General features: G+C 43.5%; 2 protein-coding genes across 4 annotated transcripts in view; one reads left to right on the top strand and one right to left on the bottom strand.

Annotated features, from left to right (window-relative positions):
* Positions 1 to 5,560, bottom strand: part of dpf1 (double PHD fingers 1) — a 47,911-nt gene extending 42,351 nt beyond the window's left edge. For both annotated transcript variants that reach the window (XM_005751719.1, XM_013915556.1), the window contains exon 1: positions 5,472 to 5,560. In XM_005751719.1, coding sequence (XP_005751776.1) covers positions 5,472 to 5,503 — 32 coding nt within the window. In that variant the 5' untranslated portion in view covers positions 5,504 to 5,560. The remainder of the gene's footprint in view (positions 1 to 5,471) is intronic.
* Positions 5,561 to 7,026: 1,466 nt separating this feature from the next.
* On the top strand, positions 7,027 to 20,543 carry LOC102207215 (zinc finger FYVE domain-containing protein 1). Of its 2 annotated transcripts, none has more exons than XM_013915562.1 (12): positions 7,027 to 7,101; positions 8,013 to 8,294; positions 8,494 to 8,716; positions 8,812 to 9,029; positions 9,176 to 9,282; positions 10,812 to 10,920; positions 11,004 to 11,101; positions 11,215 to 11,332; positions 12,130 to 12,300; positions 12,452 to 12,644; positions 14,641 to 14,739; positions 16,407 to 20,543. In XM_013915562.1, the coding sequence occupies exons 2-12, from the start codon at positions 8,277 to 8,279 to the stop codon at positions 16,637 to 16,639; spliced, it is 1,587 nt and encodes a 528-aa protein (XP_013771016.1). In that variant the 5' UTR covers positions 7,027 to 7,101; positions 8,013 to 8,276; the 3' UTR covers positions 16,640 to 20,543. The 2 variants fall into 2 exon arrangements, with proteins under 2 accessions (XP_013771016.1, XP_005751775.1); XM_005751718.2 differs by having other exon boundaries at positions 7,032 to 7,296.
* Positions 20,544 to 22,993: the final 2,450 nt, after the last annotated feature.

Below are 22,993 nucleotides of genomic sequence, written 5' to 3'. Positions count from 1 at the left end.
TGTGTGTGTGTGTGTGTGTGTGTGTGTGTGTGTGTGTGTGTGTGTGTGTGTGTGTGTGTGCTCGCAGAGGAGAACTAATATCAGGCGGCCTACCACTGTTCCGTGCCTCCCCTTCCCCCACCCCAGCCCCTCCATGGCTGAACTCAACAGATTAAACTATGCAATATCACCCTTACCAATTCACCCCTCCTCCTCCTCCTCATGCCCCTCCACCCTCACCATCCCCAATTCAATTTCTTTTCCACTCTCCTCCTCTCTCTCTCTCTCTCTCAGTCGAATGATTTGTCTTTTTCTCTCTCTCTCTCTCTTCTTTCTGTGTGTGCATGTGCACTTGTTCACAGCAACACATTTTTCTGTTCTTCTGAAGACTGCAAGGCTGCAGTAGTAGGAATATATAGATATTTGTATGTGTATATAGTATATCTAGGCTGGGCTACTGAAATATGTGTGGATGGCTGCCCGTGAACACACACTAGCAGATATTGCATGCATATTGATGAAGTATTGTAGAGAGATGTGGTCTGGCAAACGCAGATCAAGAGTAAAAAAAAATTGGGTTGAAGAGTGAGACACATACATTTGGAGTGCATGCACTAATGCAGTCCTACTCCTGTATGCAGGTTAATGGAAACGTGTGTGTGTGTGTGTGTGTGTGTGTGTGTGTGTGTGTGTGTGTGTGTGTGTGTGTGTGTGTGTGTGACTGAGAGCGTGCACGCCAGTCAGAAAAAGACAAAGAGGCCGCACATTCAGTTTGACAGTGACAGACAGACAGATGGACAGACAGGAGTGTGAGTGTGGCTGTGTCTGTGCAGGAGCGGACGTCTGCCACGCTACCAGCTGGAAAGCGTCAGTTTCCTCGAATGGCTGTCACAGCACTGGGTATGGCCATGTGTGTATGTGCACGAGTGTTTGTGTGTGTGTCTGCAACTGACTGTTTGCATATTTGAACATGACGAGAGATCTGACGGAGGGAGGCAGAAACAGGCAGGGCCGTGCAACAGATCGTGTCGTTTCTGTCAGCGCTTTGTGTTACCTGCTGTATGCGATTTTAATGAAGAGTTGTGCGTCTGCCTGCTTGTCCGCTGGGTGTGGTTCTCCGAGAAACCCTCTAAATCTGTGAATCACAGGCCCACCATGTCCATGTGTCTGTTCACGATTGCCGCTTGCGTTTGTTTGTCTCTACATATGCGTGCGGCTATCGCTCGTTCGTGCCTGTTTATGCGCGCTGACTGTTTGTGTTTGCGTGCGCATACATCCCCGCGCGTGGGTGGGTGTATATAGCCTATAACTGGCTGCAGTGTGCATTGAGGGCAGTACATCAGGGTAAGGCAATCTGCCTGTGAACAGCTCCTTCAGGTGAGATTTATCACCACTGCACTTGGCCTCTTATTAAGGCGATGGATTCCCTACCTCTGTATCTGGGTGCGCACGTGTGTCTGCATGTGTGGCTACGTGTGTGTGTGTTTATTAGTGGCCCCCAGCCCACCCCACCAAACCTACAGACCCCCACTTCCCCACACCACTGTGCATCCTTATTAAAGTGCTGCAGAGGAAAGCAGGCACTGGGGTTTTTTGTTGACTCCTCCCTCAATAACTCCTGATAGGGAACCAGTGGACGCGCACAGACACTGGGAATAATATAAATAGGGACTGACAAGAGAGAAGAAATAATGTTGAGGAGACTAGAGGCTTAATATATTCTGTTCCTTTCCTACCACGCCTTTAGTTTGGACTTCAAGTTCCAACCAAACAGAACTACAAATTCCAAATTCCCTAGCTGGAAATCACGCAAAGTCCCAAAGCAGTGCAGCTGACTGACAGTCAGTTAGGTAGCACTGGAGAAATAGGTCATAGAGCTAAAAATACTTATCTATGTCTCTCTCTTTCTCGCTCTCTCTCTCACACACTCTGTGTGTGTGTTTCTCTCTCTCCTGTCTTCATAAAAAAAGTAAAACAGATAGAAAGTCTAAATAAGGGGATGATGAAAGGAATAAGTCGGAAAAAGAAATACCCTTAAAAACATCAGACCTCAGGCTTACTCCCATACGGGTGAAGAAAAAAACTGAGAGTAAGAGAGGAAATGAGAGAGTGCAACAGTGTGTGCGTGTTTGTGTGCCTTCCTGTCTACCTCCGTACACACGCGCGATGCCACACAAATGAGCGAGTGAGGGAATGAAAGGGAGAGATTGAAAGGAGAGGGAAAGATCTAGAAATGGATGCTCAGGCTGTGGCTTCAGCCATCACACGGGGCTGTTTGCACACAGAGCCGGTTATTACACGGAACTCATTTAGCTCAGTCAGGCAGGGCAGAAATAATATCATATAGGGCCCTGCCACCACGACTGCTGCCAGTGCCACAGCGCGCAACTATCTACATCTCCCTCTCTAACCAGCACGGGGAAGTAATATCGTGGAAATGCACACGCCATCCACTGTCATTTTGATCAGTTCTGCCACCTGTGCCTTTAAGTGATTGCTGCAAAGTCTGAAATTTCATTTAATTGCGCTCTCCTCCCGAAAGACTTTCATCTGCAGAGGATTTTAAAGATGACTTATAAGCAGACATCCAGAAGCCCAAATATTCAGGGTGTCTTTTGTAAACACCATAACTCTTATGAAACATTATATAATGTGGTGACAGTATACTAAAAGCCCTTTCTTGGCAGTGGATGGCCCAAATATACAGTAGATACATCTTAAGGAACTCTTAGCTGTAAGCTATATAACGGAGTTTCGAGGGATCTGAGAGAATGCGTAGGAATTTCTCATCGATGTGGTTTATTAAAAGAGTGGCCATGCCTTGATTCACAATGTAAAGAAGAGTGGTGGGAGGGGAGAGGGCTCAGATGGTTTGAGGCCAAAAAGAAGGAAAATGGACAACAAAAAGAGAGAGAGGGAGAGAGAAAAAGGAGATGGCTGAATACAAACGAGAGACGGCAAAACTAGTGATGGATGGGGAAAGCGGCGAAGAAGGAGGGAGGCATATAGTGGAAGAGAGGGCAGCAGGGTGATGGGAGGACAGAGAGGAAGTAAAAGGGAGGGAGAAAGAGAGATTATAAACGAGTCTAATCCAGCAGAGAGAGAGAGAGAGAGAGTGATAGACAGGGAGAAGGGCTGGTAGGGGAATGCCCAGCAGATTGAATGGAGCTCGGTGTTCTCCTCCCCTCATTTGCTGTTGCACATCAACCCTCCACCATACCTCCACTCACGTAGACTGGCTGTCACAGTGTCCCGCTCACACTCAGCTGGACAGTGGGGACCAGCAGCTTCCCAAAGATTTATATACACTGAATTAAAGCTAATTCGCCGCAGAGATCCAGCAAGGTCTGGGGACATTCATGGGCACAACAGGCGTCATCTCCAGGCGCGCAGGGCTCAGCCACCCTATTAGGGCTGACTTTGAACCCAATTTTGCTGGTTGTTTGGCCCATTTTACTGGATGGGCCCCTAATTTGTAAGCCTCTAATAGCAAGTTTGTTTGTAGACATGCTAATTACAAGGGCTTGTTTAAAAGCCCATTGCAGAGCGGTAACTGGAACACAGTTAAACCCACACTGCGTAATGATGGCATTTATGCAGTTGGTGAGATATTAAAGGCCGCTTTGATTGCTGTGGCCTTGTGTAATAAATAAATAAATACATCTAGCTTTGTCCTCTTCTCACGTGCTTTAAGGGAATCCAGCATCCCTGCAGGGTTGATACTGGCTAACAATATGGAGGTTCTGGTCTAACTTGAAGCACTTAAAAAGAAATCAGTGTAAGTCCACTCAAAATTGGGCTGTAGTTCATTAGTCACTCTTTCTAACCACTTACTTTGCTGTCTTTTGTACACTCCCCCCACCCCCCATTCTATTCTCCTCCTTGTACCAAAACCCTGTGTTCTCTGTTTGTGTGTCTTGGTGTGTACTCCATGCAAATGAGTCAATTTAATCCCTGACATGGTGCCACTGAGGGCCTCTGGGAACAATCTGGACACACTTTTTCTTTGCTTGGATCCTGTGGAGGAGAGAAGAGGAGCCTTCATCCTTTTCCACCCATCCATTCTCGTCCCGTCATCGGCATTGCCACATACCTGCCCTTTAGAGCATATATAAACCAAAAATAAATGATTCATCTCCTGCGTGTTTGCGTTATATCTGTGGTCCCTGCGTTGCGTTGTAGTACAAGTACTTTGAACCAAAACACCCCCAAAATACCATCACAGTCAATCAGGGCTTGCTGACCAATCAGCACCGTTACAAATCCAGTTCCCTCTCTCCTGTGAGGAGCTTTTCACAGCAGGCACGTACAGGGCAGTCGTTCATGGAAATGCGCGAAATGTCGCCTCTCGGAGAAGCTGACAGACAGACACTATATCCCATCTCCCTGCTCAGGTAAAAACCTGCACAGCATCCGATGTGCCTCCCCCCCTCCCTCCTTCCTTTGGCACATAGGTCTTGTGACTTTTCTTTGTTTCAAACTGCCTGAGCTGGAGCGTTTGTGTGCTCAAACACTCCAAGGTACTCGAGCTATTGTTTTTTTGTTTTTTTGGCTGAACGTGCGTACCCGCTGACAGACGCACATCAGCCACCTTTTTGGCCGGGAGCTGAGGCGGGCAGCAGGCGTCTGCATTCCGCTGAAACCAGTCTCAGAACAAAAAACAAAAAAACAAAAAAAAAGACATTCCACTCCCACCACCCCCACCACCCAAAAAAAACTGCACAAAGGGGATCATCGCGGAAGAAACTTCACGGGGAAACCCGCCGCTTTAACGTCTGTCAGTGGAGATAAATGTCCGCTGTGATGTAGCTGCACTAAATGTAAAGCGCCGGGGTTTGGGTTGGATTCCAGGCTTTATTCTAAGCGCCGAAGATGAAAGCAAGTCTTGGAGGAGCGTTATTTACCTCGCACTATACGTTTCCAAGAGGTCCGGCAGTAAAGGTAACGCTGCAACCTAAAAACCCGGGAACGGAGCACTTCGTTCAGTCTACTTGTTTACCTCCTCTCAGCCCCCCTTCAACAAAATATACACACAGGTACTGTAAAGCCATCTAAACCATCCCCCTTCCTCCCGGACAGCCTTGCCACTCCAGCCCGGCTTTGGCCGTGATCTTGGCTGGCTACACTGGCAAGGGACATACCGGGTCACCCAAATCTACCTCCAGCATTCCTCCATATCCCTGCACACACGCTGCTGTCGGCTCAGAGAAATGATTATATGAATTGCATCGGAGCGCGCAATAATCCCCCCACCACTCATGCCCAAAAAAACCTCCCAGAAACCTCCATCAGCTTTAAATCTAACTTTTCTCCGGGGCTGATTCGCCTCTCCTGACGTTATCTCATTCTCCGCTGTATGCACTGCATGCATATAGACGCGTTGGTAATCATGCTGGGGAAATATGTGGGAAATTGAGGGGCTTAAATTGACAGTGACAGCATGCACAATGACCGAAAAAAGCGCAAACACTCAGGAAACGTGTTGTACTTACGATTTGAGGGGGTTCTGTACCGCTGTGGCCATTTTGATATAGTATGCTAGAATGCAACACTGCAGAGCCCGGTATTGTACATGTAATGTAGCAGCTATTTCAATTTCATTCATTCTCTGGGGCTGCGGCTGGAGCGGCCAGCCAATGGGAGGCGGGAGCGCTCTGTGACAGCTTTGGGGAAGTGTAGTTTTTATGCATGTCAACATGAGACGCGCCGAGGAGCACAGTACTACAAGTTCCAGCGGGGGTAGCGGTTTAAGTGGACCACGGTCCCGCCTCGGACTTGTTAGGGCAATGCCCCCCATACCCCCCATCCAAATTTATAGAAAAGAAAGAAGAAGAAGAAAATCCACCACAGTTATGTTGAGGTTGGGTTGCAGGACTTTCTGTCAGTCTCTCCTATAAGCATCGTTCCCTTGTCTGGGTGATGATGATGACTCTGGCTCTTATAGCAGCTAAACACTAAATTGTGTTTGTTTACAGAGGTATGATTGTGGATATGGGTGCAAATTTGGGTCAGGTATCATATTAATTGCACTGTAAAGGGAATAACTGGATACTCGAGTATCAAAAAGCACAAACTGCAGACAAAGATGTTTACCTGTTTTGTTAAGGAAACTGAGGACAGGTCTGTATAGTCATTTGTTGAAAATCAAGAGAAGTTGTTTCTGCGTAATCTTAGCGGCTTCGTGGCCTCATGGATGTTAGATAGCCCTGCAATGAGAAGCTTTAATTATTCATTAATCAGGGGTGATGGGTTGGGAGTAGGCCTATAATTGATTCTTTCAGACATTTGTCTCTCATAGTTGAGCCCGGAGAAAGGCCGGGACCCTCTCTAAATCCTTAACCACGCCATCCTTTATTGCATCCTTCCCGCACTCGCTCGTTTTCTTGCCCTTACTACATCTTTTGCTGGATCTGTCCCAGGTGGCGATTTTATTTGACTCAGGCTAGAGACAAGGGTGTTAAAGCGACTATGCCAAAGCCTGGGCTGGCATTTTCCACTCCCTAGACATTGGAAGGAAGGGAGGGAGGAGATGAGGGAGGAAGGAAGGAAGGACTCAGAGCCGTTAGAGCAGCAATGCTGGAATTTCTTTCTCCATGTCATGTTAGCAGCAGTGGCGCCGCTCTGAAGCCAGTGACATGTGATATTTATAGATCTGTGCTAACAAATATTTAATGAACATTAGCAAGCAGCTCTAGCATGGAAGCACCGCTCCGATAAAATACTCTCTGTCAGTTAAGGAAACTTTGATTTTGTGCGTTATTCTTTAGTTGTGAAGAATAATAAATGTGTTATTTTGTATTAACGTAGCAAGAAATGTTAGATGAACGTTATTTGTGTTTGGTTCACATCATTAATCCTAAATAAGAAAAATTATTATAATAATATATATTAGGGGCTACAAAAGACCGGGCACATGGGTCCACTCGGTTTTATTTTATGCTTTCTCATTCCCTGATGAAGGAAGTTTGTTGAATGGCATGTGAGGTGCTGTATTGCGGCTGACCACTCGGTGGTGCTCATGTTTAGACCAAAGTCAAACAAGCGCGTCTTACGTTGCTGCCCTGCGTGGCCCCATCTGGCTCCTCCTACAGTCCACGCGCTGTTGTTGTGATTGACCGACAGGTAGGCGTCATGTTAAACTTTCGCTTTGCTCTTTGGTGCTGCTGCCACAAATGCGTTTCAATTAAGTGAACAACGATGTCCGATATACTGATGAAAGAAATGGATAGTTTGTCGATCAGTCCATTGAAGCCAGAGGACCGTCCCAACGGCGGCGGCCGGAGCTTCCTGCTCGTGGACGAGCAAGAAAACCTGCAGGTAAAGTTAGCTAACATCAGCTGAGCTAACGGCGGCTAACAGTTAGCCGCTAGGCTAGAAAGGGGAAGACTCCTGTTACGGAAGGCCCTTAACTATCTTTTGTCACGAAAAGAAACAAATATTGGATGAGCCAAATCTGCTTTCAGCGCTAAATCGATCTTTTTGTCTTGAAGCTAATAAAGCAAGTTTGTTGAGGCTTTAGCTACTTCACGACGCTTTGCTAATGCGACGTTAAACAGCGTGTTTGGATGTTCGTCGTGTTTAGCCTCTTGTCTTTTTAGCCTTTGTCTGTATACAGCCCGTGGCTTTAACGTGTGGATGGTGTCTTGCTTATAATACTGTGAAAAAACATTAAATTTAAGTTGTAAATAAGAGCAGCACAACAGCAGACAGGGTTGCTATTAGGAAAGTCCCTGGTGAGTCATACAGCACAGTTGACCCACATGGAAGGCACCCTCACAGTGTTACAAAGTACAAGAGATAATGTTTTCTTGTGTACTTAAGGTAATCTGTATGAAGAACCAGCGTTAAGATTGAAGTCACTAATCCCCCGCAGTTCTTTTTTTGTTTTGTTTTGGTTTCTTTGTTTAAAATAAATAATACCGTTCGTAAAGAATCAGTAAAAGTAATTTGCCCAATTGTATCACGGTGCCACAAAATAGCTCATCTCTGTAACCAGCCTGTCTCTTGGTGCTCTTTCTCCTCTCATCCTATAGGTCCGGGATGAGGCCGAGTTCGTGGAGCGACTTGGCTGTGCCGACGTAGCGGGCGTCAAGGTCCTCTCCATCTTTGGAAACACCGGTGATGGCAAGTCCCACACGCTTAACCACGTCCTGTTTGATGGCGAGACTGTTTTCTACACCTCCAAGTCCCCCAGCTCCTGTACTGTGGGAGTTTGGGCTGCTTACAACCCCACTCTCAGCCTCATTGCGCTGGATACAGAGGGCCTCTTGGGAGCCGCAGCCAATCAGAACCAGAGAATGCGGCTGCTGCTGAAGGTAAATTTAGCGGTTGCTGCTTGGTTTGGGTGGAATAATTGGAGGAGTCTGTGATTTTGTGTGCTGACTTCTAGTGTTGTCTTCTTTACTTTTTCTGCTGAGGTAATGGTCACATCCTAATCATGTAAACAGAACAGTGAAACTCACTTATTTCAAGCAAGTCATCTTATTTCTAGATACATTTTTATTTCAATTTCAGGTGCTGGCGGTGTCGGATATAGTGGTGTATCGCACACGGGCAGAGCGTCTTCACAATGACATGTTCCAGTTCCTGAGTAGTGCCTCAGGGGCATACCTGAAGCATTTCACCCCAGAGCTAAGGGCCCTGTCCACCCGCTGTGGTCTGGATGTACCCCTGTCCTCTTTGGGGCCTGCAGTCATCATCTTCCAGGAAACAACACACACGCAGCTCCTGGGCCAAGGTACTTCCACGAAGAACTTTAGGATAATTATTTCCCTTGGTTTTAATTTCCTGTGTCACAGATTTCAATGTTATTGTCTTTCCTTCCTGTTGTAGACTCAAAGATGGCCGGCTATGCAGACACACTCCTCCAGAAGCGTTTTCATGACCTGGGTTTGGGGACAGAGGCCTTCAGCTCAGTGCAGTACGTAGGCACTCAGACTATCACACCGCCCACAGACTATAGCGGGCTGCTAGAGGCCATCAAGCAGCAAGTGAAGAACACTCATACACGGTCCCCCCGCCAGCCTGGGATAGTGTTTCATGCACTAGAAGTAAGTGAAGAAGCACCATATTAGAGGCCTTTTAAGAAAAAGCATATGAATTTTTTTTTAATTCTTCCTTTGTGTCTCCTCAGCCTTTATTTCAGCCTCCATCTAGTTCTCTGTCTTCTAATCCCTTCTGTTTTTGTTTCAACAAGGCTCTGAGTGAGCGTTTCTGTGGAGAACTATCAGATGAAAAGATGACACTGTACTCCTTCTTCCCAGATGAATACTTCACCTGCTCAGCTCTCTGTCTCAGCTGCAAGTAAGTCAGTAACACTGTCTACACATAAGAGCTAGAACTGGTCCTTAAAATTTGAACGTATGGTCAATAGAGCAGGGCGATATGACCAAAAATATTTATCACGATATATATTTGAAAATTTGCGATGACGATATAATTGACACTAGACAAAATACTTTACAACTCCACAACTTTATTCGTGCAAAATAAAAAACGTGTTTTCACTTAAACAAGCAGCTGTTTTTTATGTGCATTAAAGTTATATAAAAAGTTAACAGTGTAAATGCAAATTCCTTGCTGACAGTTTAACCAAAAGGCATTTCCAGTGGAAATTGGCCGACATATCCTCAGCATAACCATGTATAATATTCACAAAACTTAAAAAGAGGTTATACACACACAATACCGTAATACTATGCTGAAGCACAGTACGTATCACTCCGCGAGGCTCCTGCCTACGATAGCCGTAATGCTCCGACAATCCATCACACGGTGCGGGTTCGTAGCTTAGCAAAGTCGTACTAAAACATTTGACAGATTTTCCAGCGCTGTGTACCACATAAAATCGTTTCGAGGTCAGTAAACACAACCAGAATTCATACATAAGGCGCACGGGACTATAAGGGGAACGGTTAATTTTCAGAAAAATCAAAAGATTGATTTTAAGTGTGCTGTATTTTCCAAAAAACACTGTAATAACGACGGCCCGCTAGCATGCGCTACCAAAAATAGTGCTTTGTTGTGTATCTGACGGACGAAAGCTAAACCAGTTCCACATCACTGAAGTTGCAGCATTTTTACAAATCAATTCTGGTTCATCCGTTTCATTTAACGATCCGCTTTCGCTCTTCTCATTCTGCGTCGCCGCCATGTGCGTATGTAAACAAAGGCACTGCGCATTCGCGTTTTACCCATATTCTATCGCGATATTTCATTTTCCTATTGTTGCCCAAAATTACACCGGTATTATCGTGAACGGTATGATATAGCCCAGCCCTAATGGTCAACCTAAACCTGAAATATTTAGATCACATAGTTGGGAATGTGTGAGAAGTGTGTATTATTATTGTTGATCTGGAAACTGTACTCATCTCCAGCGCTGGGTGTTTGCAGATTACCTAATCACCTTGGATGGACTGTTATTATAACCACACCTTTCCTGAGCTTTTTCTCATTTAGTTTGATCCAAATAGTTCTAGTTTTCCATCTCAGAACAACAGCCTTTTACTGTCTCTGTGACTGAATCACAGTAGAGAACAGTATTCTTTAAAAATGGGAATCCTCTGCTTTTCTTGTGGATGTTAACTATCTCCTCAGTGGGATGCATAAGTGCTAATTCTTTTTCCATGTTTTGGTTTTGGTGAAGAGAAACCTACTTTGCTTCTTAGCTACTCTTCTTCCTTGTTCTTTCCTAAAACCTGAGAGCAGCATGTGTGTGAGAAATTATAACACTTGTTCAGAATGAGTGCACTGTAACCAGAGGTTTTAAGCATTCTTACAAATCCTCCTGTCCTTCACCAACTCTAATATCTGGCATGTCGACTCTCCAGCATTCGCTGTAAAAATGGAATGAACCACCTGAGAGACAGAGTTCCCCACATGGCAGATGGACTCTGCCAGTATGCACACCAGTACAACAACAAGGTCCTCATCTGTAAGGTAAGAACAGAATTTCACTGCTAGTTTTGGTGAACCTGTATGTTGTTGTTGTTGTTTACATCTGTTTTGTGTTGCATGTCCAGAGGTGCTATGAAGCTGGCAGAGAGGTGATTGTTGTGCCCAAAACATCAGCTTCGTCTGATAATCCCTGGTTTGGACTGGCCAAGTACGCCTGGTCAGGGTATGGAAACTCACATATACACACTTAGGTGGACGCTCACACTCCTCTTTGCCTTTCAGCCAATAATCTCACTTCCACTGTCTGCTGCCTTGTTCCTCTCGTCCCTCTTTCAGATATGTGTTGGAGTGTGCTAGCTGTGGGGTAATCTACCGCAGCAGACAGTACTGGATGGGAAACCAGGACCCAGAGAGTGGTGTGGTGCGATCAGAGGTCAAGCACGTCTGGGAGGATGTGAGTACTAAAACATGCTTAACTCATGTTTATATTTAATATTGTTTATTTCACAAAAAACATCAAAAGAATTTGTGGAGAGTGTAAAAAATAGCACCTGTTGGTTTTATGTTACATATTTTTAGTCTTTGTAAAATAAGCACGCAGTACTGAAATACTGTTTTGGATTTTTGTTGCCTGTAATTAAAGCAGATGCAAATTGTTTTAGTGATTGTTGTCCTGACACTCAGTAAGGTACTGTCATATTTTGTCACTGCCCTAGAGAAAAATATTCTGTAATGGTTAAATTCATTTCTTTAGGCTGTTTAGTTATGGGTTAGGGTGTTATTTAATATATTTACTTTTAGTTCTGCTAATCTAAATAAGTAGCAACTAAACTTTTGAGGTGTGGTGGAGTACACCCTGTGCCATCAGTTTGGATTCATCCCTGCATGCTGCAGGCATTGCTGCTATAGAGAGAGCCTGCAGCTAAGCTTTCTCTGCACACAGACAAAACAGGATGCTCGCATGTTTTGTCAGATGTAAATTTAAGTGAAACACTTGGACTGTTGAGCCATGCTATAACACCATCATTGCCTTCCTTCCTGCAACTGGGAGTTCCCAGTTATTGGCCTCATACGGTAATTCTGATATTAAATGCTAAACTGCAAGAAATTCTGGGGGTTAAGATGATTCACTTCAGCTGATTTGCACTTGTGACTGTAGAAATGATGGTGGAATCACTAATGGGCACTTAATTTGCCCATCATCCTCTTTATCAAGCTTTTAATTGAGATCACACTCTTGTCTTTCTTCAGTCTGACGCTTTTCTAACCAGCCACCAAAATGCTGCCCAGAGGGTCTTGGATGGGATGAACTATGTGATTCAGTCAGTGTCAGAGTACGGTACTGGCCCCACCAAAGCCGTCACTGCCTGGATTACTGACCAGGTGGCACCTCCATACTGGAGACCTAATACAGAGATCACTGTGAGTATGAAGGGCTAACATTTAGAAACACAACATAAGGCACTAGAATAACTATAGCAGTTATAAGTGGTTAAATTTTTGGTCTTCATTGACTTGTGTCTGTCGGTGTGATATCTGCCATCACTGTATCCCCCTCCCTCTTTCCCCTCAGGCCTGTCATGGATGTCAAAAGGAGTTCAAGGAGGCTGAAAGGAAGCATCACTGTCGATCATGTGGGGAGGGTTTCTGCCATCCTTGTTCCAGCCGCAGGATGCCGGTGCCAGAGAGGGGCTGGGGCAACAGTCCTGTCAGGGTGTGTGAGGCCTGCTACCGCCAGGGAGGTCCTCCTGACACCAACAGCCAGGGTAAGACAGAAACAAGCTGTCAGTTAAACTGCTGGACGAGCCTAAACCTAGAGTTACATTAGACAAATGTCTTTCATCATTGTAGTCGCTAAGCACTCAATTACAGGTGAGCCCACATTTACACTTAATGTTATGTGACACATAACATTAAGTTACAATGCTGTTAATTTTAATATTAGACGATGATAACCTGAGTAAATTTTTAAAAATGCAGTTTTTATTTGTTATTTTAGTTATTGAAGGACGAAAGTTATCCAGATCTCCATGGGCACTTGTGAAAAAGTAATTGCCTCTAAACCTGATAACTGGTTGTGCCACCCTTGGCATCAAGAACTTTTGTCCCACTCTTCGCTGCAGAATTGTTTTAATTCAGCATTGGTGGTTTATTTATGTGACTGTCACTCACATTGTTGCCATTTTTGTCCAGTCTCTTTCTTAATGTTGAGTCATGAACTCCACAATAAGACTCAATGTGAACTCTGACCTTAAGTGAGACAAGTTGACCTGCAGTACTTTAGATGTTGTTCTGGGTCTTTTGTTACCTCCTGCATGACTCATTGATGCGCTCTTGGAGTAATATGGCAGGCTGGCCACATTTGGGAAGGTTCACCACCCTTCCAAGTTTTCTCCATTTGTGGATAATGGCTCTCACCATGGTTCACTGGAGTCTCGAAGCCTTAGAAGTGGATTTGTAACCCTTTTCAGACTGATAGATGTCAGTGAGTTTGTTTCTCGTGTGCTCTTGAGTTTCTTTCGGTTGTGGCATGATGTGCTGCTTTTTGAGATCTTTTAGGCTACTTCACTTTGTCAGACAGGTTCTATTTAAGAGATTTCTTGATTAAACAGGTCTGTCAGTAATCAGGCCTGGGTGTAGCTAGTAAAGTCAAAGTCAGTCTACACAAATATGTGGTTAATTCATGATTTATAAAGATGGGGCAATTACTTTTTTACATAGGGCCAGTTAGGTTTGTATAACCCTTATTACATGAAATCATGAGTTAAAAACTGCATTTTGTATTTAACCCTCTGGGGTCGACGGACGCGCCGGCGCGTCAAAATCACATGACCAATTCAAGACGGCACAGCTACAAGATGCAGCGACTCAGAGTCTCCATTTCAACTTGGGTCGAAAGTACCGACTTCAAACTATATACCAGTTTTTGAATTGTGTCGATGGGCCACAGGCAGATTCCAGTGTAAACGCTGTTCCCACATGGAAAACGGGACCTCCTGCTGTCAGACCTGCAGGGTTTAGGCCTGTGGTGTTCTCCTCTGTCTTATACTGAATACAAACTATATTTTTGGACTGACACAAATAATTTGTGTGCCTTCTTATTTGATGCAGCACACCTGATTGTTCTGTAAATAGATTTAAATGGTTATATAAAAAACGCCCGAGGCCTTGGCTGCATTTTTAAATAGTACCAGATAACTTTGTTTGCAAAACTTGTGCATAATTTTTAGACTTGTACAATTTCTATTTGCATTTCAAGTTATGAAAATGATTGTTTAACATGTTTGTGGGTTTTACAGTAAAAAATAGAACTTTTTTTTTTTTACTCGGATTTTGAATTTTTTGTCTGAATTTAGATCAATTGTGCTAATATAGTATATAAAAATGAAAAAATAACTCAAATTCCAGTTATTTGAGGTTGTGCTGAAAATAATGATGATAAACAGTTTTTAAAGGTGAAATATAGACGTAAAATCAAAAGTAGTCAAAAACGGCCAATTATACCCTGGAAAGCAGGTTATCTTTGTCTAATAATAAATGTCTGCTCTGAAAGATTTAAGTGTGACAAATATACAAAAAAACAAAAAACACGGTATCACGAGGGGAGCAAATACTGTGTCATGTATTTGCAGCGTGCATACCGAACAGTGAGACTGTGTGTTTTCATGCATTTGATGCTGGTCGTCGCGGCTCCTGACTTGTTGTTATTACTGCTTTTGTGTTTTGATTTCTTTGTCTCTCACACACACCTTGTTTGTTTAGTCTGTAAGGTGGAGCCTCGTGGTCTGATAGCTCGCAGGGTGACGGAGGTGGCACAGTCGACACTGGACATGGTCACCACAGCTGTGGACTACCCTCTCTGTGAGCACTGCTTTTTTTTTTTTTTTTTACCATTACACGTTCTGTTGGTGCTCTGCAGCTTGTTTTATATTGTCTCCTCACCACTCAGATATTTGTTGGTGATTCTAATACCTGGTTTTAGCACAACCACTCCATGAGTGCGTTAGGATAGGCTAATCTACAGGCGTAGGTACATCTGGGACATGATCGGATGGTTGGTTTCAGAGTGATTTTGCATACCGGTGTTTGTCATCCACCAAGAACTGAGTGCATGTCTGTGCAATACCACTAAAATGATATATTATCCACCAGTATCAGTTTAAATTAATGTATAATTAAAGTCCAACTAGTTTGATGAACTGTGATGAAATTCCAGACTGCTAAGCTTCAACATCAGTGCAACAAGAGCCAGTTTACCTGTGACAGTGGCAACAAATTCAGTTAGTCAGTGATTTTAAGTTAAAGCTGGTACCAAAGTCTCAATAGGCTTCTGATCATAAGCAGAAACACAGCTGCAGATCGAAACAGCGCCTACCTTTTTTTAAACTTTGATTTTATATGTATTTGTAAAGATATGATGTGAAATGTCCCGTTTTTGTCTCAACTCCTTTAATAATAAAAAAATAAAGATCCTTTCAAAAATTCTTGAATCCAGATCAAAAATATAATAACTTCTAATTTCTGTCAAACTCTACGTGTAGTAAATATTAAATGCATATATTTTTATATAATGCTGCTTTCAGACAGACAAATCCAACCTGTCACATGACCTCATCGGTGGAGGTAATAATAGAACGCTTTGGCACAATTTGGGATTTGCTCGACCTTGCTCTAAAACACAGATGAGTAAAAGCCTCAGACTTGGCACAAGAGTTTATTGTGGAAACTGATGTTTGAGTGGCTGAGTGCTCCTGCAGAGTGAAGGACATAGCATGAAGTCAGCCTCAATGAACGGTTTCCAGGAAGGAAAAACCAAATATATAGGATGTTGGGCAAAGGGATTAAAATAAATGATTCTGAATCACCAACCTGACCAGCACTGCAATGGTGACCACATAGGTTCTCAGATGATAGCTGGATATATCGTCTGTCCTCTGATGACAGCAGCGGGGTTTGGTGCTTCTAGTGTAGCGATAACTGGTATTGGGTGTAAGGCTGGTGGTTATAGTTTGCTAGTCCACATCAGTTTAAAAAACGAATTAACAGGCAAAAATGTCAGGTTTAGGTTTGTGTTTCAGAAAACGCAGTCCCTCTTTGTCCCTCCACGCAAGCTGTTTACTGGAATACAAGCCTCAACTGTGACTGATCAAGACTACAAACCTAAACCTGAAAGCTTCTTGTACAAGAAAAAGAATCTTCTTCTCTAAGAAACACAGAGAGAAACACAGAGAGGGAAGATAGAGTTTTCTTTAGTGGAGCTGAAAGGGCTGTGAATGGGCTGTAATGGAGATGCTGTTAGATGGGTACATATTACATGTTGCCATCTTAGGTGGTGAATGTAACTTTGTTAACAACACTGGACAAAAAGAAGACTTCCACTTTGAAGTAGTCAAAGCTTTGAAAAGTTCCCCCTCCCAACACACACACAATGAACAATGCATTTATGTTCTAAGACAATAAAAAATAAAAAGCCAATCTCCGATTTAAAATCTTAAACTCGCTCTTCTCTGTTTGCCCGTCCGCTTCAGGTTTCGTGAAGGACGTGGCTCGGCCAGACTACTGGGTGCCAGACCAGGACATCACCAAGTGCAACCAGTGCTCCAAACCTTTCACTCCAGCCATGTCGAAGCACCACTGCAGGGCCTGTGGGCAGGGCGTTTGCGGGCCCTGCTCCACACACAACAAGCCCGTGCCCTCTCGAGGTTGGGACCACCCGGTCAGAGTGTGTGACAGCTGTCACGCCCGCACAGACAGCCTGTGACCTTTTCCACCAGGCAAACTTCTCAAAGTGCTCTCAGTTTTTCTCAGATGGGCTACAAAACACTGTGAATCTTGGCACTGCTGCTCCTTGGAAACCAGGAAGGGGACTAAATGGCAGGTCTGGAATCAGCCTTTGTTTTATGTGAAACGGGAGCTGCTCAGATATGTAGAAGGATGACCATCTGGATTCCACCGCTCAGCCGGGATTTGCTTTCGGTCTCTTTTGCCTTCTTGAGCGACTGATTTCCTGTCAGCCGTGAGATGATTGACAGCCTCTACTGACCAATCGAAATGCTTTAACTGGAGAAATGGGAAGCTGGACATGTGTTTTGAACTGACTGCTTTTAAGAATGAAGACTTTCATCTCGACCAGTTATCATTATAACAGCAGAGCTTGAACTCTTAACTGCACTCGAGGGTGGTCTTCCATGCTCATTCATTTCTCTTTGCACAGGCCAGCACCATGGTTCTCAGTTTGAATATGCTCTTAGTTAAATATGACAGGAGGACGAGTAAAAGGGACGTACTGGGAATAGTGGGAGATTTTAAAAGTTTGAATGGTCTTTTAAAACGTAGCCACTCACTGCAACCACTTACACGGTGACAAGTCCTGGTTAAGGAGTATGTATAATCATGATAGTGGAGGGGGGGGGGGGGATGCTCCTACAGTACTCAGGGCAGAATGCAATGCAAATTGGAGAAACACAAACTGCAGCAGTGTGTGCCTTCATGGGAATCTTAACACCCACTTATTTAACCTCTTGGGTTTGCTTTTGGAGATTTCTCTGTACGTTCAAATTCTGAGCTCATTTGTGCCTAATTATAGAGCCACGATTATAGCCTCCATCCTCTCGTGAAGTTGTATCTGCAGTATAAAATATGTAGCTGTTGTCATGTTAGACATTCCATTATATAGAAGTACCTGTGTACTAATGTAGATTTGCCTTTCTGGGGTTTTATAAGAAGTGAAGCACTGATGTTTCCAGGTAGCTCTCTCAAGCCCTTTTCAGACATCGCTGCTCTCATCAATCTATCAGAGTGACGGCGTTCTGTCGCTCAGTCATAGTCATCTCAAAGGCTTCACTCAAAAATGCCAACAATAATGACTGGAAGAGCAACACATGATTTTTTTAATTTTTTTTTGTGCAACAGGAGTTGTCAACATAGGTACTTTAAAGCATTAGGTTCTATCTGGCAGTGTCACTAAGAGCAGTGTGTGTGTTTGTTTGTGTGAGAGAGAGCTGAGCTCACCCCTCCAGCACAGGCTCGGAGAGTAAGATCTCCTTTCTGGTTTAAATTTTCTTAAAAGAAACTACGATTAGATGACGTTATGTGCAGGTTATTTCTGGTCAGGGAATTCTCTAATGAGGGGAGTGGCTCACTGAGCAGCAGACATCATCAGCTGTCTTGTGTGCATGTCCGTAGTTGTAACTCGGTGCATTTAGACTCATTTCTTGGTCTGAAATACCAAGACTGCTGCTGTTTCCGATGAATTGATGGGAGTTGGTGTCTTTGAAGGGCTTTAAAACAAAGAACACACCTGATAGAGTTGCTCTCATGATGGAAGAAAAACGACATTTTCTCTCAAGAGAGACGTTGTCTGTGTATCATACTGGACTCTTTAGTGCTTTATCCCAGTTTTCAAAATAACCACTTATCAAATTTTCTGTTAAATCTAGCAACTGACAATCTCAGTTTTTGATGAGGCTCATCCAAATAAATAAATAAAACAAAGGAGAGATTTGTGTCTATAAATATGTGAGCGGGAGTAGCTTGACGGCTGACTTTGTTCTGAATGAGCGCGAGCGCACAAGTTGTGAGGCGACGGCGAGCACTGCAACTGGAACGAGTCGCTCTTCTCTTTGACTATCTCTTCTTTTTTCCTCAGATAGCATCAGTAGAGAGCGTGCGATGTGGAGATGGAAAGCAAAGCGATAACACACAGCAGGCTTTGTCCTTTACTGCAGTCAAGTAGAAGTAATCTGCATCCATTCATCTCCATCTTTAACTCCGCTGGCTTTAAAACCGTCATCCCATCCAAACCGACTATAGCGTTGCGTTTCCCCATTTTCATCAGTTCAGGGGGACATTTTGGCTCGATCAGCATTGTGTTCTCACCGCCTGTAATTAGTTGTTTGTTTTATTCCTGTTCTGCCAGTATTCACAAAACGTTTTATGAGTAGTGTTGGTTTGTGAGCCAGCTGCTGCTGGAGTCAATCCATCTCCTGTTTTTGTGTAGGGAAAAAAAAAAAGCTTCATATCGCTAATGAGTGTGGTTCGATTTGGCTCCGCGGTTTAACAGCTCTCTATTCACAGTAGCAGTAAATTTCTTTGTAGTACACACCGAGTCAGACAAATTGAAATTTTATCTGTCTTCTCTTTGGTAAAATAAGATTATATTCTGTTTTTCCATTTCCATTTAAGATCTCTTTGTAGTTGGGCTTATGGGTCACACACTGCCCACATGAGCTCATCGTGTGTGTGTGTGTTTTGTCTGTTTAAAATCTACTCTCCTCTATTTTGCTCTTATTGATAAGCCTCTGTCCTCAGAGGTATTCTCAGCTTGCTGCTGCTGTGCTTGGCTCTTTTTTTCCCCCTCCGTGTTCCTTATTGTGAGCCTGGTCGATGCAGCAGTGCAGATTAGATCTTGGCTGCATTCTTTGGTTGTTCATCTTTTTTTCTTTGTGTTCGTCTCTCTTTAGAGGATAATTAGTCTACCCTGAAAATCCTAGATAATTCTGTTTATCGAGTGGCAGGTGACCTTTCCACCCAAACTCTAAACGTGTTAATGTGACAGAAGCAGAGGCTGGGATGTGTGTACAGTCTGTCTCGTTACATAAAGAGTTGCCATTTCTGTAGTTATCGTGCAGAAGTTCTGTGCGAGGAGGTAAAAGTGATAAAGTCTAATATTTGAATCCATATAATGAATGCAGTGCATAAAAACAAAACATGCATTTGTGTTCCTCTGAAGTCATCCTGCTGCTGTGATTATCTCCTCCATCATCAGTGCAGGTGAGTCATGCACATCCAGGCCATGAATTGACCTCCTGTCTGTTTCACTGATGAGCTGGAACAGTGTGGATTGTGGACACTTCACACTTACTCTTCTTTTTTTATTTGTCAGCACAAAAACATTAATCTCGTACAAGAACGCCTCGTCCCAGATTTAGCTGTTAGCTCATTTCCACCTGCAGTCCCTGGGTGAACAGTCATAACATTAAATGAGCTATAAACTGCAATAACAGAGGTACAAGATACTGATAAATTCATATAATTGAATAAAAACCCTCCCGTCTCACGTAATATTAGGTACTCGGAGTATTACATACGATACAAAACGCGTCTTTTCCAAACTTAATTCAAAGCTTTGCTCCAAGTTTGTTGTTTTTTTTGTTTGTTTGTTTTTAAACTAGTGTCTTGTGTTGTCCAGCGTTTCGATTCTTGCTACTGCATCTTTGTTCGCTTTGATACTTTTATCTCTGTTCTCTCCAGAGTGGAAGTGATGTTTTGTTGAGTTCTTCAAAGGACGCGGTCGATTTCTGTGGGTGACCTGTCCTGCGTTGATTTTGAATTCCAATAGTTTCTTTTCAACCTGAAAGCTTTCCACTCTGCTGTACCTGTCCTCATCGCCTCTCCTCTGTTTCTGTTTATTGGCTTTTGTATTCTGGTGTTCATGTTACCTTGGAGTCAACTGCAGTCTCCACAGATCCAGCCTAAACTAATGGCCCTGCACTGTTGTGTGTGAACAATTCATAGAAAAGGACGCAGCTGGACTAGACTCACTCCTGTCAGTCAGTCAGCAGCTCGCTGTTGTACACATGAAAATGGAGGCAAAGATGTTGCTGTAAAAGACTAAAATACACTTGAATTAATCTTACTGTAAATACACACATATTCCCAAGTAATTTTCTCTCTCGCGCTCTCATTCAAGGGCATTTGAAGTTCATTGTCCCTGGTGTTCAATGACACCATCCATACAGTATAGATAGATACAGTAAATCCATGCAGTAGTCCTCATGTCCTTCAAAAACCAATTCCACATTGCACCAGCATGGACACGAGATCTGGAGAGGGATGTCTGTGAATAGATTGTCGATGCCACATTAAATCAAAGTAAATAACTTTAAAACATGATGGACAAATCTGAGGTATCTGCACAAAATGTGAATTTTCAGATTTTTGTTTTTTTATTTCTGCCGTTGTGTGTGTGTGTGTGTGTGTGTGTGTATATAGATGATAAGCTCCTTATGGTTTACTTCCCAAGCACACATTTGGTCCTTGGCAAGGCAGTTCTGCTCAAAAACTGACTGGTTCAGTACAAACAGGTTCTGTAGGTGCAAAACACGTGGAAACTTGGGAGAAACACTTTTAGTGGTGCTGGTGGTCTCAGCTGAGTGACTGGTTTGCACTGCCCCGTGTATTTGTGCTGGGGGGGGGTTTCTCCAAAGCACTGTGGAAAAATCCAAGAGCACTAAGTCTGAACAAGACACTCTGCTGAAAAAGCCACCAGCCTCTTGAGTTTTTATTCTGTCTCAGTGCCAGGTCCTGGATCAGAGCGTGACTGCTGAAACATGTGATGATGCACTTAAAGTGGGTGTTACATGGTTACTATATATGAGTATCCCGAAGTAAGTTTTGTCACGGGAAGGTATGATTTAAAGATATCGAGACTTTTTAAAGACTCAGACGATGACTTTTAAATCCACCGTTGTAAAGCCCAAACGGTTTAGGACCGAATTAATTCAATTATATTTACTTATCAGTTTTATTTGTATGGTACCAAATCACAAAGGCAGTCACTTCAAAATCCTTTATATTTTACGGTAAAGGCTCTACAATAATGTAGAGAAAACCCCAACAATCAGATGACGACCTATGAGCAAGCGCTTCGTGATAGTGGGAAGGAAAACATCAAAACGGAAAGCAACAATAGCCTAAATTCTCAGATCTCTGAGAAAGTAATTATTTTTGATAAAGTTTTAATTATGCTGCAATTTTAAGCAAAAACTTACAGCACCATTATTATTTTCGTCTCAGTAGATGTCCAGTTGAAAATGACCCACCGCAGACCCGATGACAGATCAATACTTGTCAGCATCTCTTTATTTTTACAGTTGCTGTCATCAATAATAACAACCACAGACAGGCAGCACAGCTTTTTATGCCAGCGAGGCGTGTTTGCATAGGCCGTGCAGGTGCGTCCATCTCCCCTGCAGCAGCACCGCAGACCATGCCCCGCCACACCAGTATTTTATGAGCAGATTTCCAGTGAATTTTGCACATTAATTATTAATTACAGCCCAATCCGGTGGAGAGGTGTGGTCTTACTTCTCTCTGTCACCTTTTTATCCCTTTGAAGAAGTGAGGCTCCATAAATGTCAAAGAGGTAAGTATTATTTCTTAGTTGCAGTGAATAGATAGAAGAAAATAAACTGCAGAAAACCAAACAGAAGAAAGAAGAAGAGAAATACCAATTCAACATAAACCAGTGACACACTCCGGGCCTGATCAACCCTGGCAGGGCCTCCTTAGATGAGGGTGTCTAGTGATAACACCCGATGAATCCAAGGTCCACTACTGACGATGTGTCCCAAACTGCTAAAGTTTCTGGGCTGCCTTTCCTCATAACAGCCATCCTGCTTTCTCCATTTAAAGCAATGCATTATCAGGGATTGTAACATCCAGTAATAATGTGGCACAGTGGGAAATGAGTATTGGTAGTTTCCTTCTCTTCATATTCAAGGTCCTGTTCTTGTGGATACAGATATTTATCAACCATTGTTAATGATATTTCAGCCAGAACTAAAACAGGTAAAAGAAGGTTTAAATTTCGATTTGCAGCTTTCATTTTTAGGGCCTTGGCTGCTTTTATGAGATCCCCCTGCTCTTCTTTGCAAACATGGAAAACCAGTGGAAGCTTAGCATAGTAACATTGAAACCCACTGCACAGAATAGAGCAGGCAATCAATGACTACAGATTTCATTTAGTCAGAGGACTGCCTGAGAGAAGCAGGTGTGCGGGAGATGGGTTCCAAAGCAGCTTGCAGATGCAGCAATTCTAGGCTGTGTAAAGAAGTTTAAAAAGGAAAACAAAAAGCATGTCCTATGAGTTGGACATTTAGATGCATGGGTGGGCGTTGAGATACTGGTATCAGCTGAATTTTAAGCGTTGGCTTTAAAGGCTGTAAAGACATGCACATACATACTTAATCAAAGACATTACAGAGCTCCAACAGAACTGGCATGAGCAAATCTTGTAGCAGCATGAAATAGGTTGTCGGGCCCATGTTGTGATTCCTCGTGTTTTCACAGGAGGGCGCCAGATGAGCATAAATAATGCGGCTGGAGCTTAGTA

This window comes from Pundamilia nyererei, unplaced genomic scaffold (genome assembly GCF_000239375.1).
Source record: "Pundamilia nyererei isolate P.nyererei 1_Seehausen unplaced genomic scaffold, PunNye1.0 scaffold00323, whole genome shotgun sequence".
Taxonomy (NCBI): Eukaryota; Metazoa; Chordata; class Actinopteri; order Cichliformes; family Cichlidae; genus Pundamilia; species Pundamilia nyererei.
Note: the sequence above shows the minus strand (reverse complement) of the source record. Positions and strands in the feature narration are given on the sequence as shown.

Excerpts from the sequence above, each read along its gene's own strand:
- LOC102207215 (XM_005751718.2), top strand. The coding sequence starts at position 7,177 with ATGTCCGATATACTGATGAAAGAAATGGATAGTTTGTCGATCAGTCCA. Across the intron at positions 10,921-11,003 it reads ACAAGGTCCTCATCTGTAAG|AGGTGCTATGAAGCTGGCAG; the intron begins GTAAGAACAGAA and ends TTGCATGTCCAG. Across the intron at positions 11,102-11,214 it reads GCCAAGTACGCCTGGTCAGG|ATATGTGTTGGAGTGTGCTA; the intron begins GTATGGAAACTC and ends TCCCTCTTTCAG.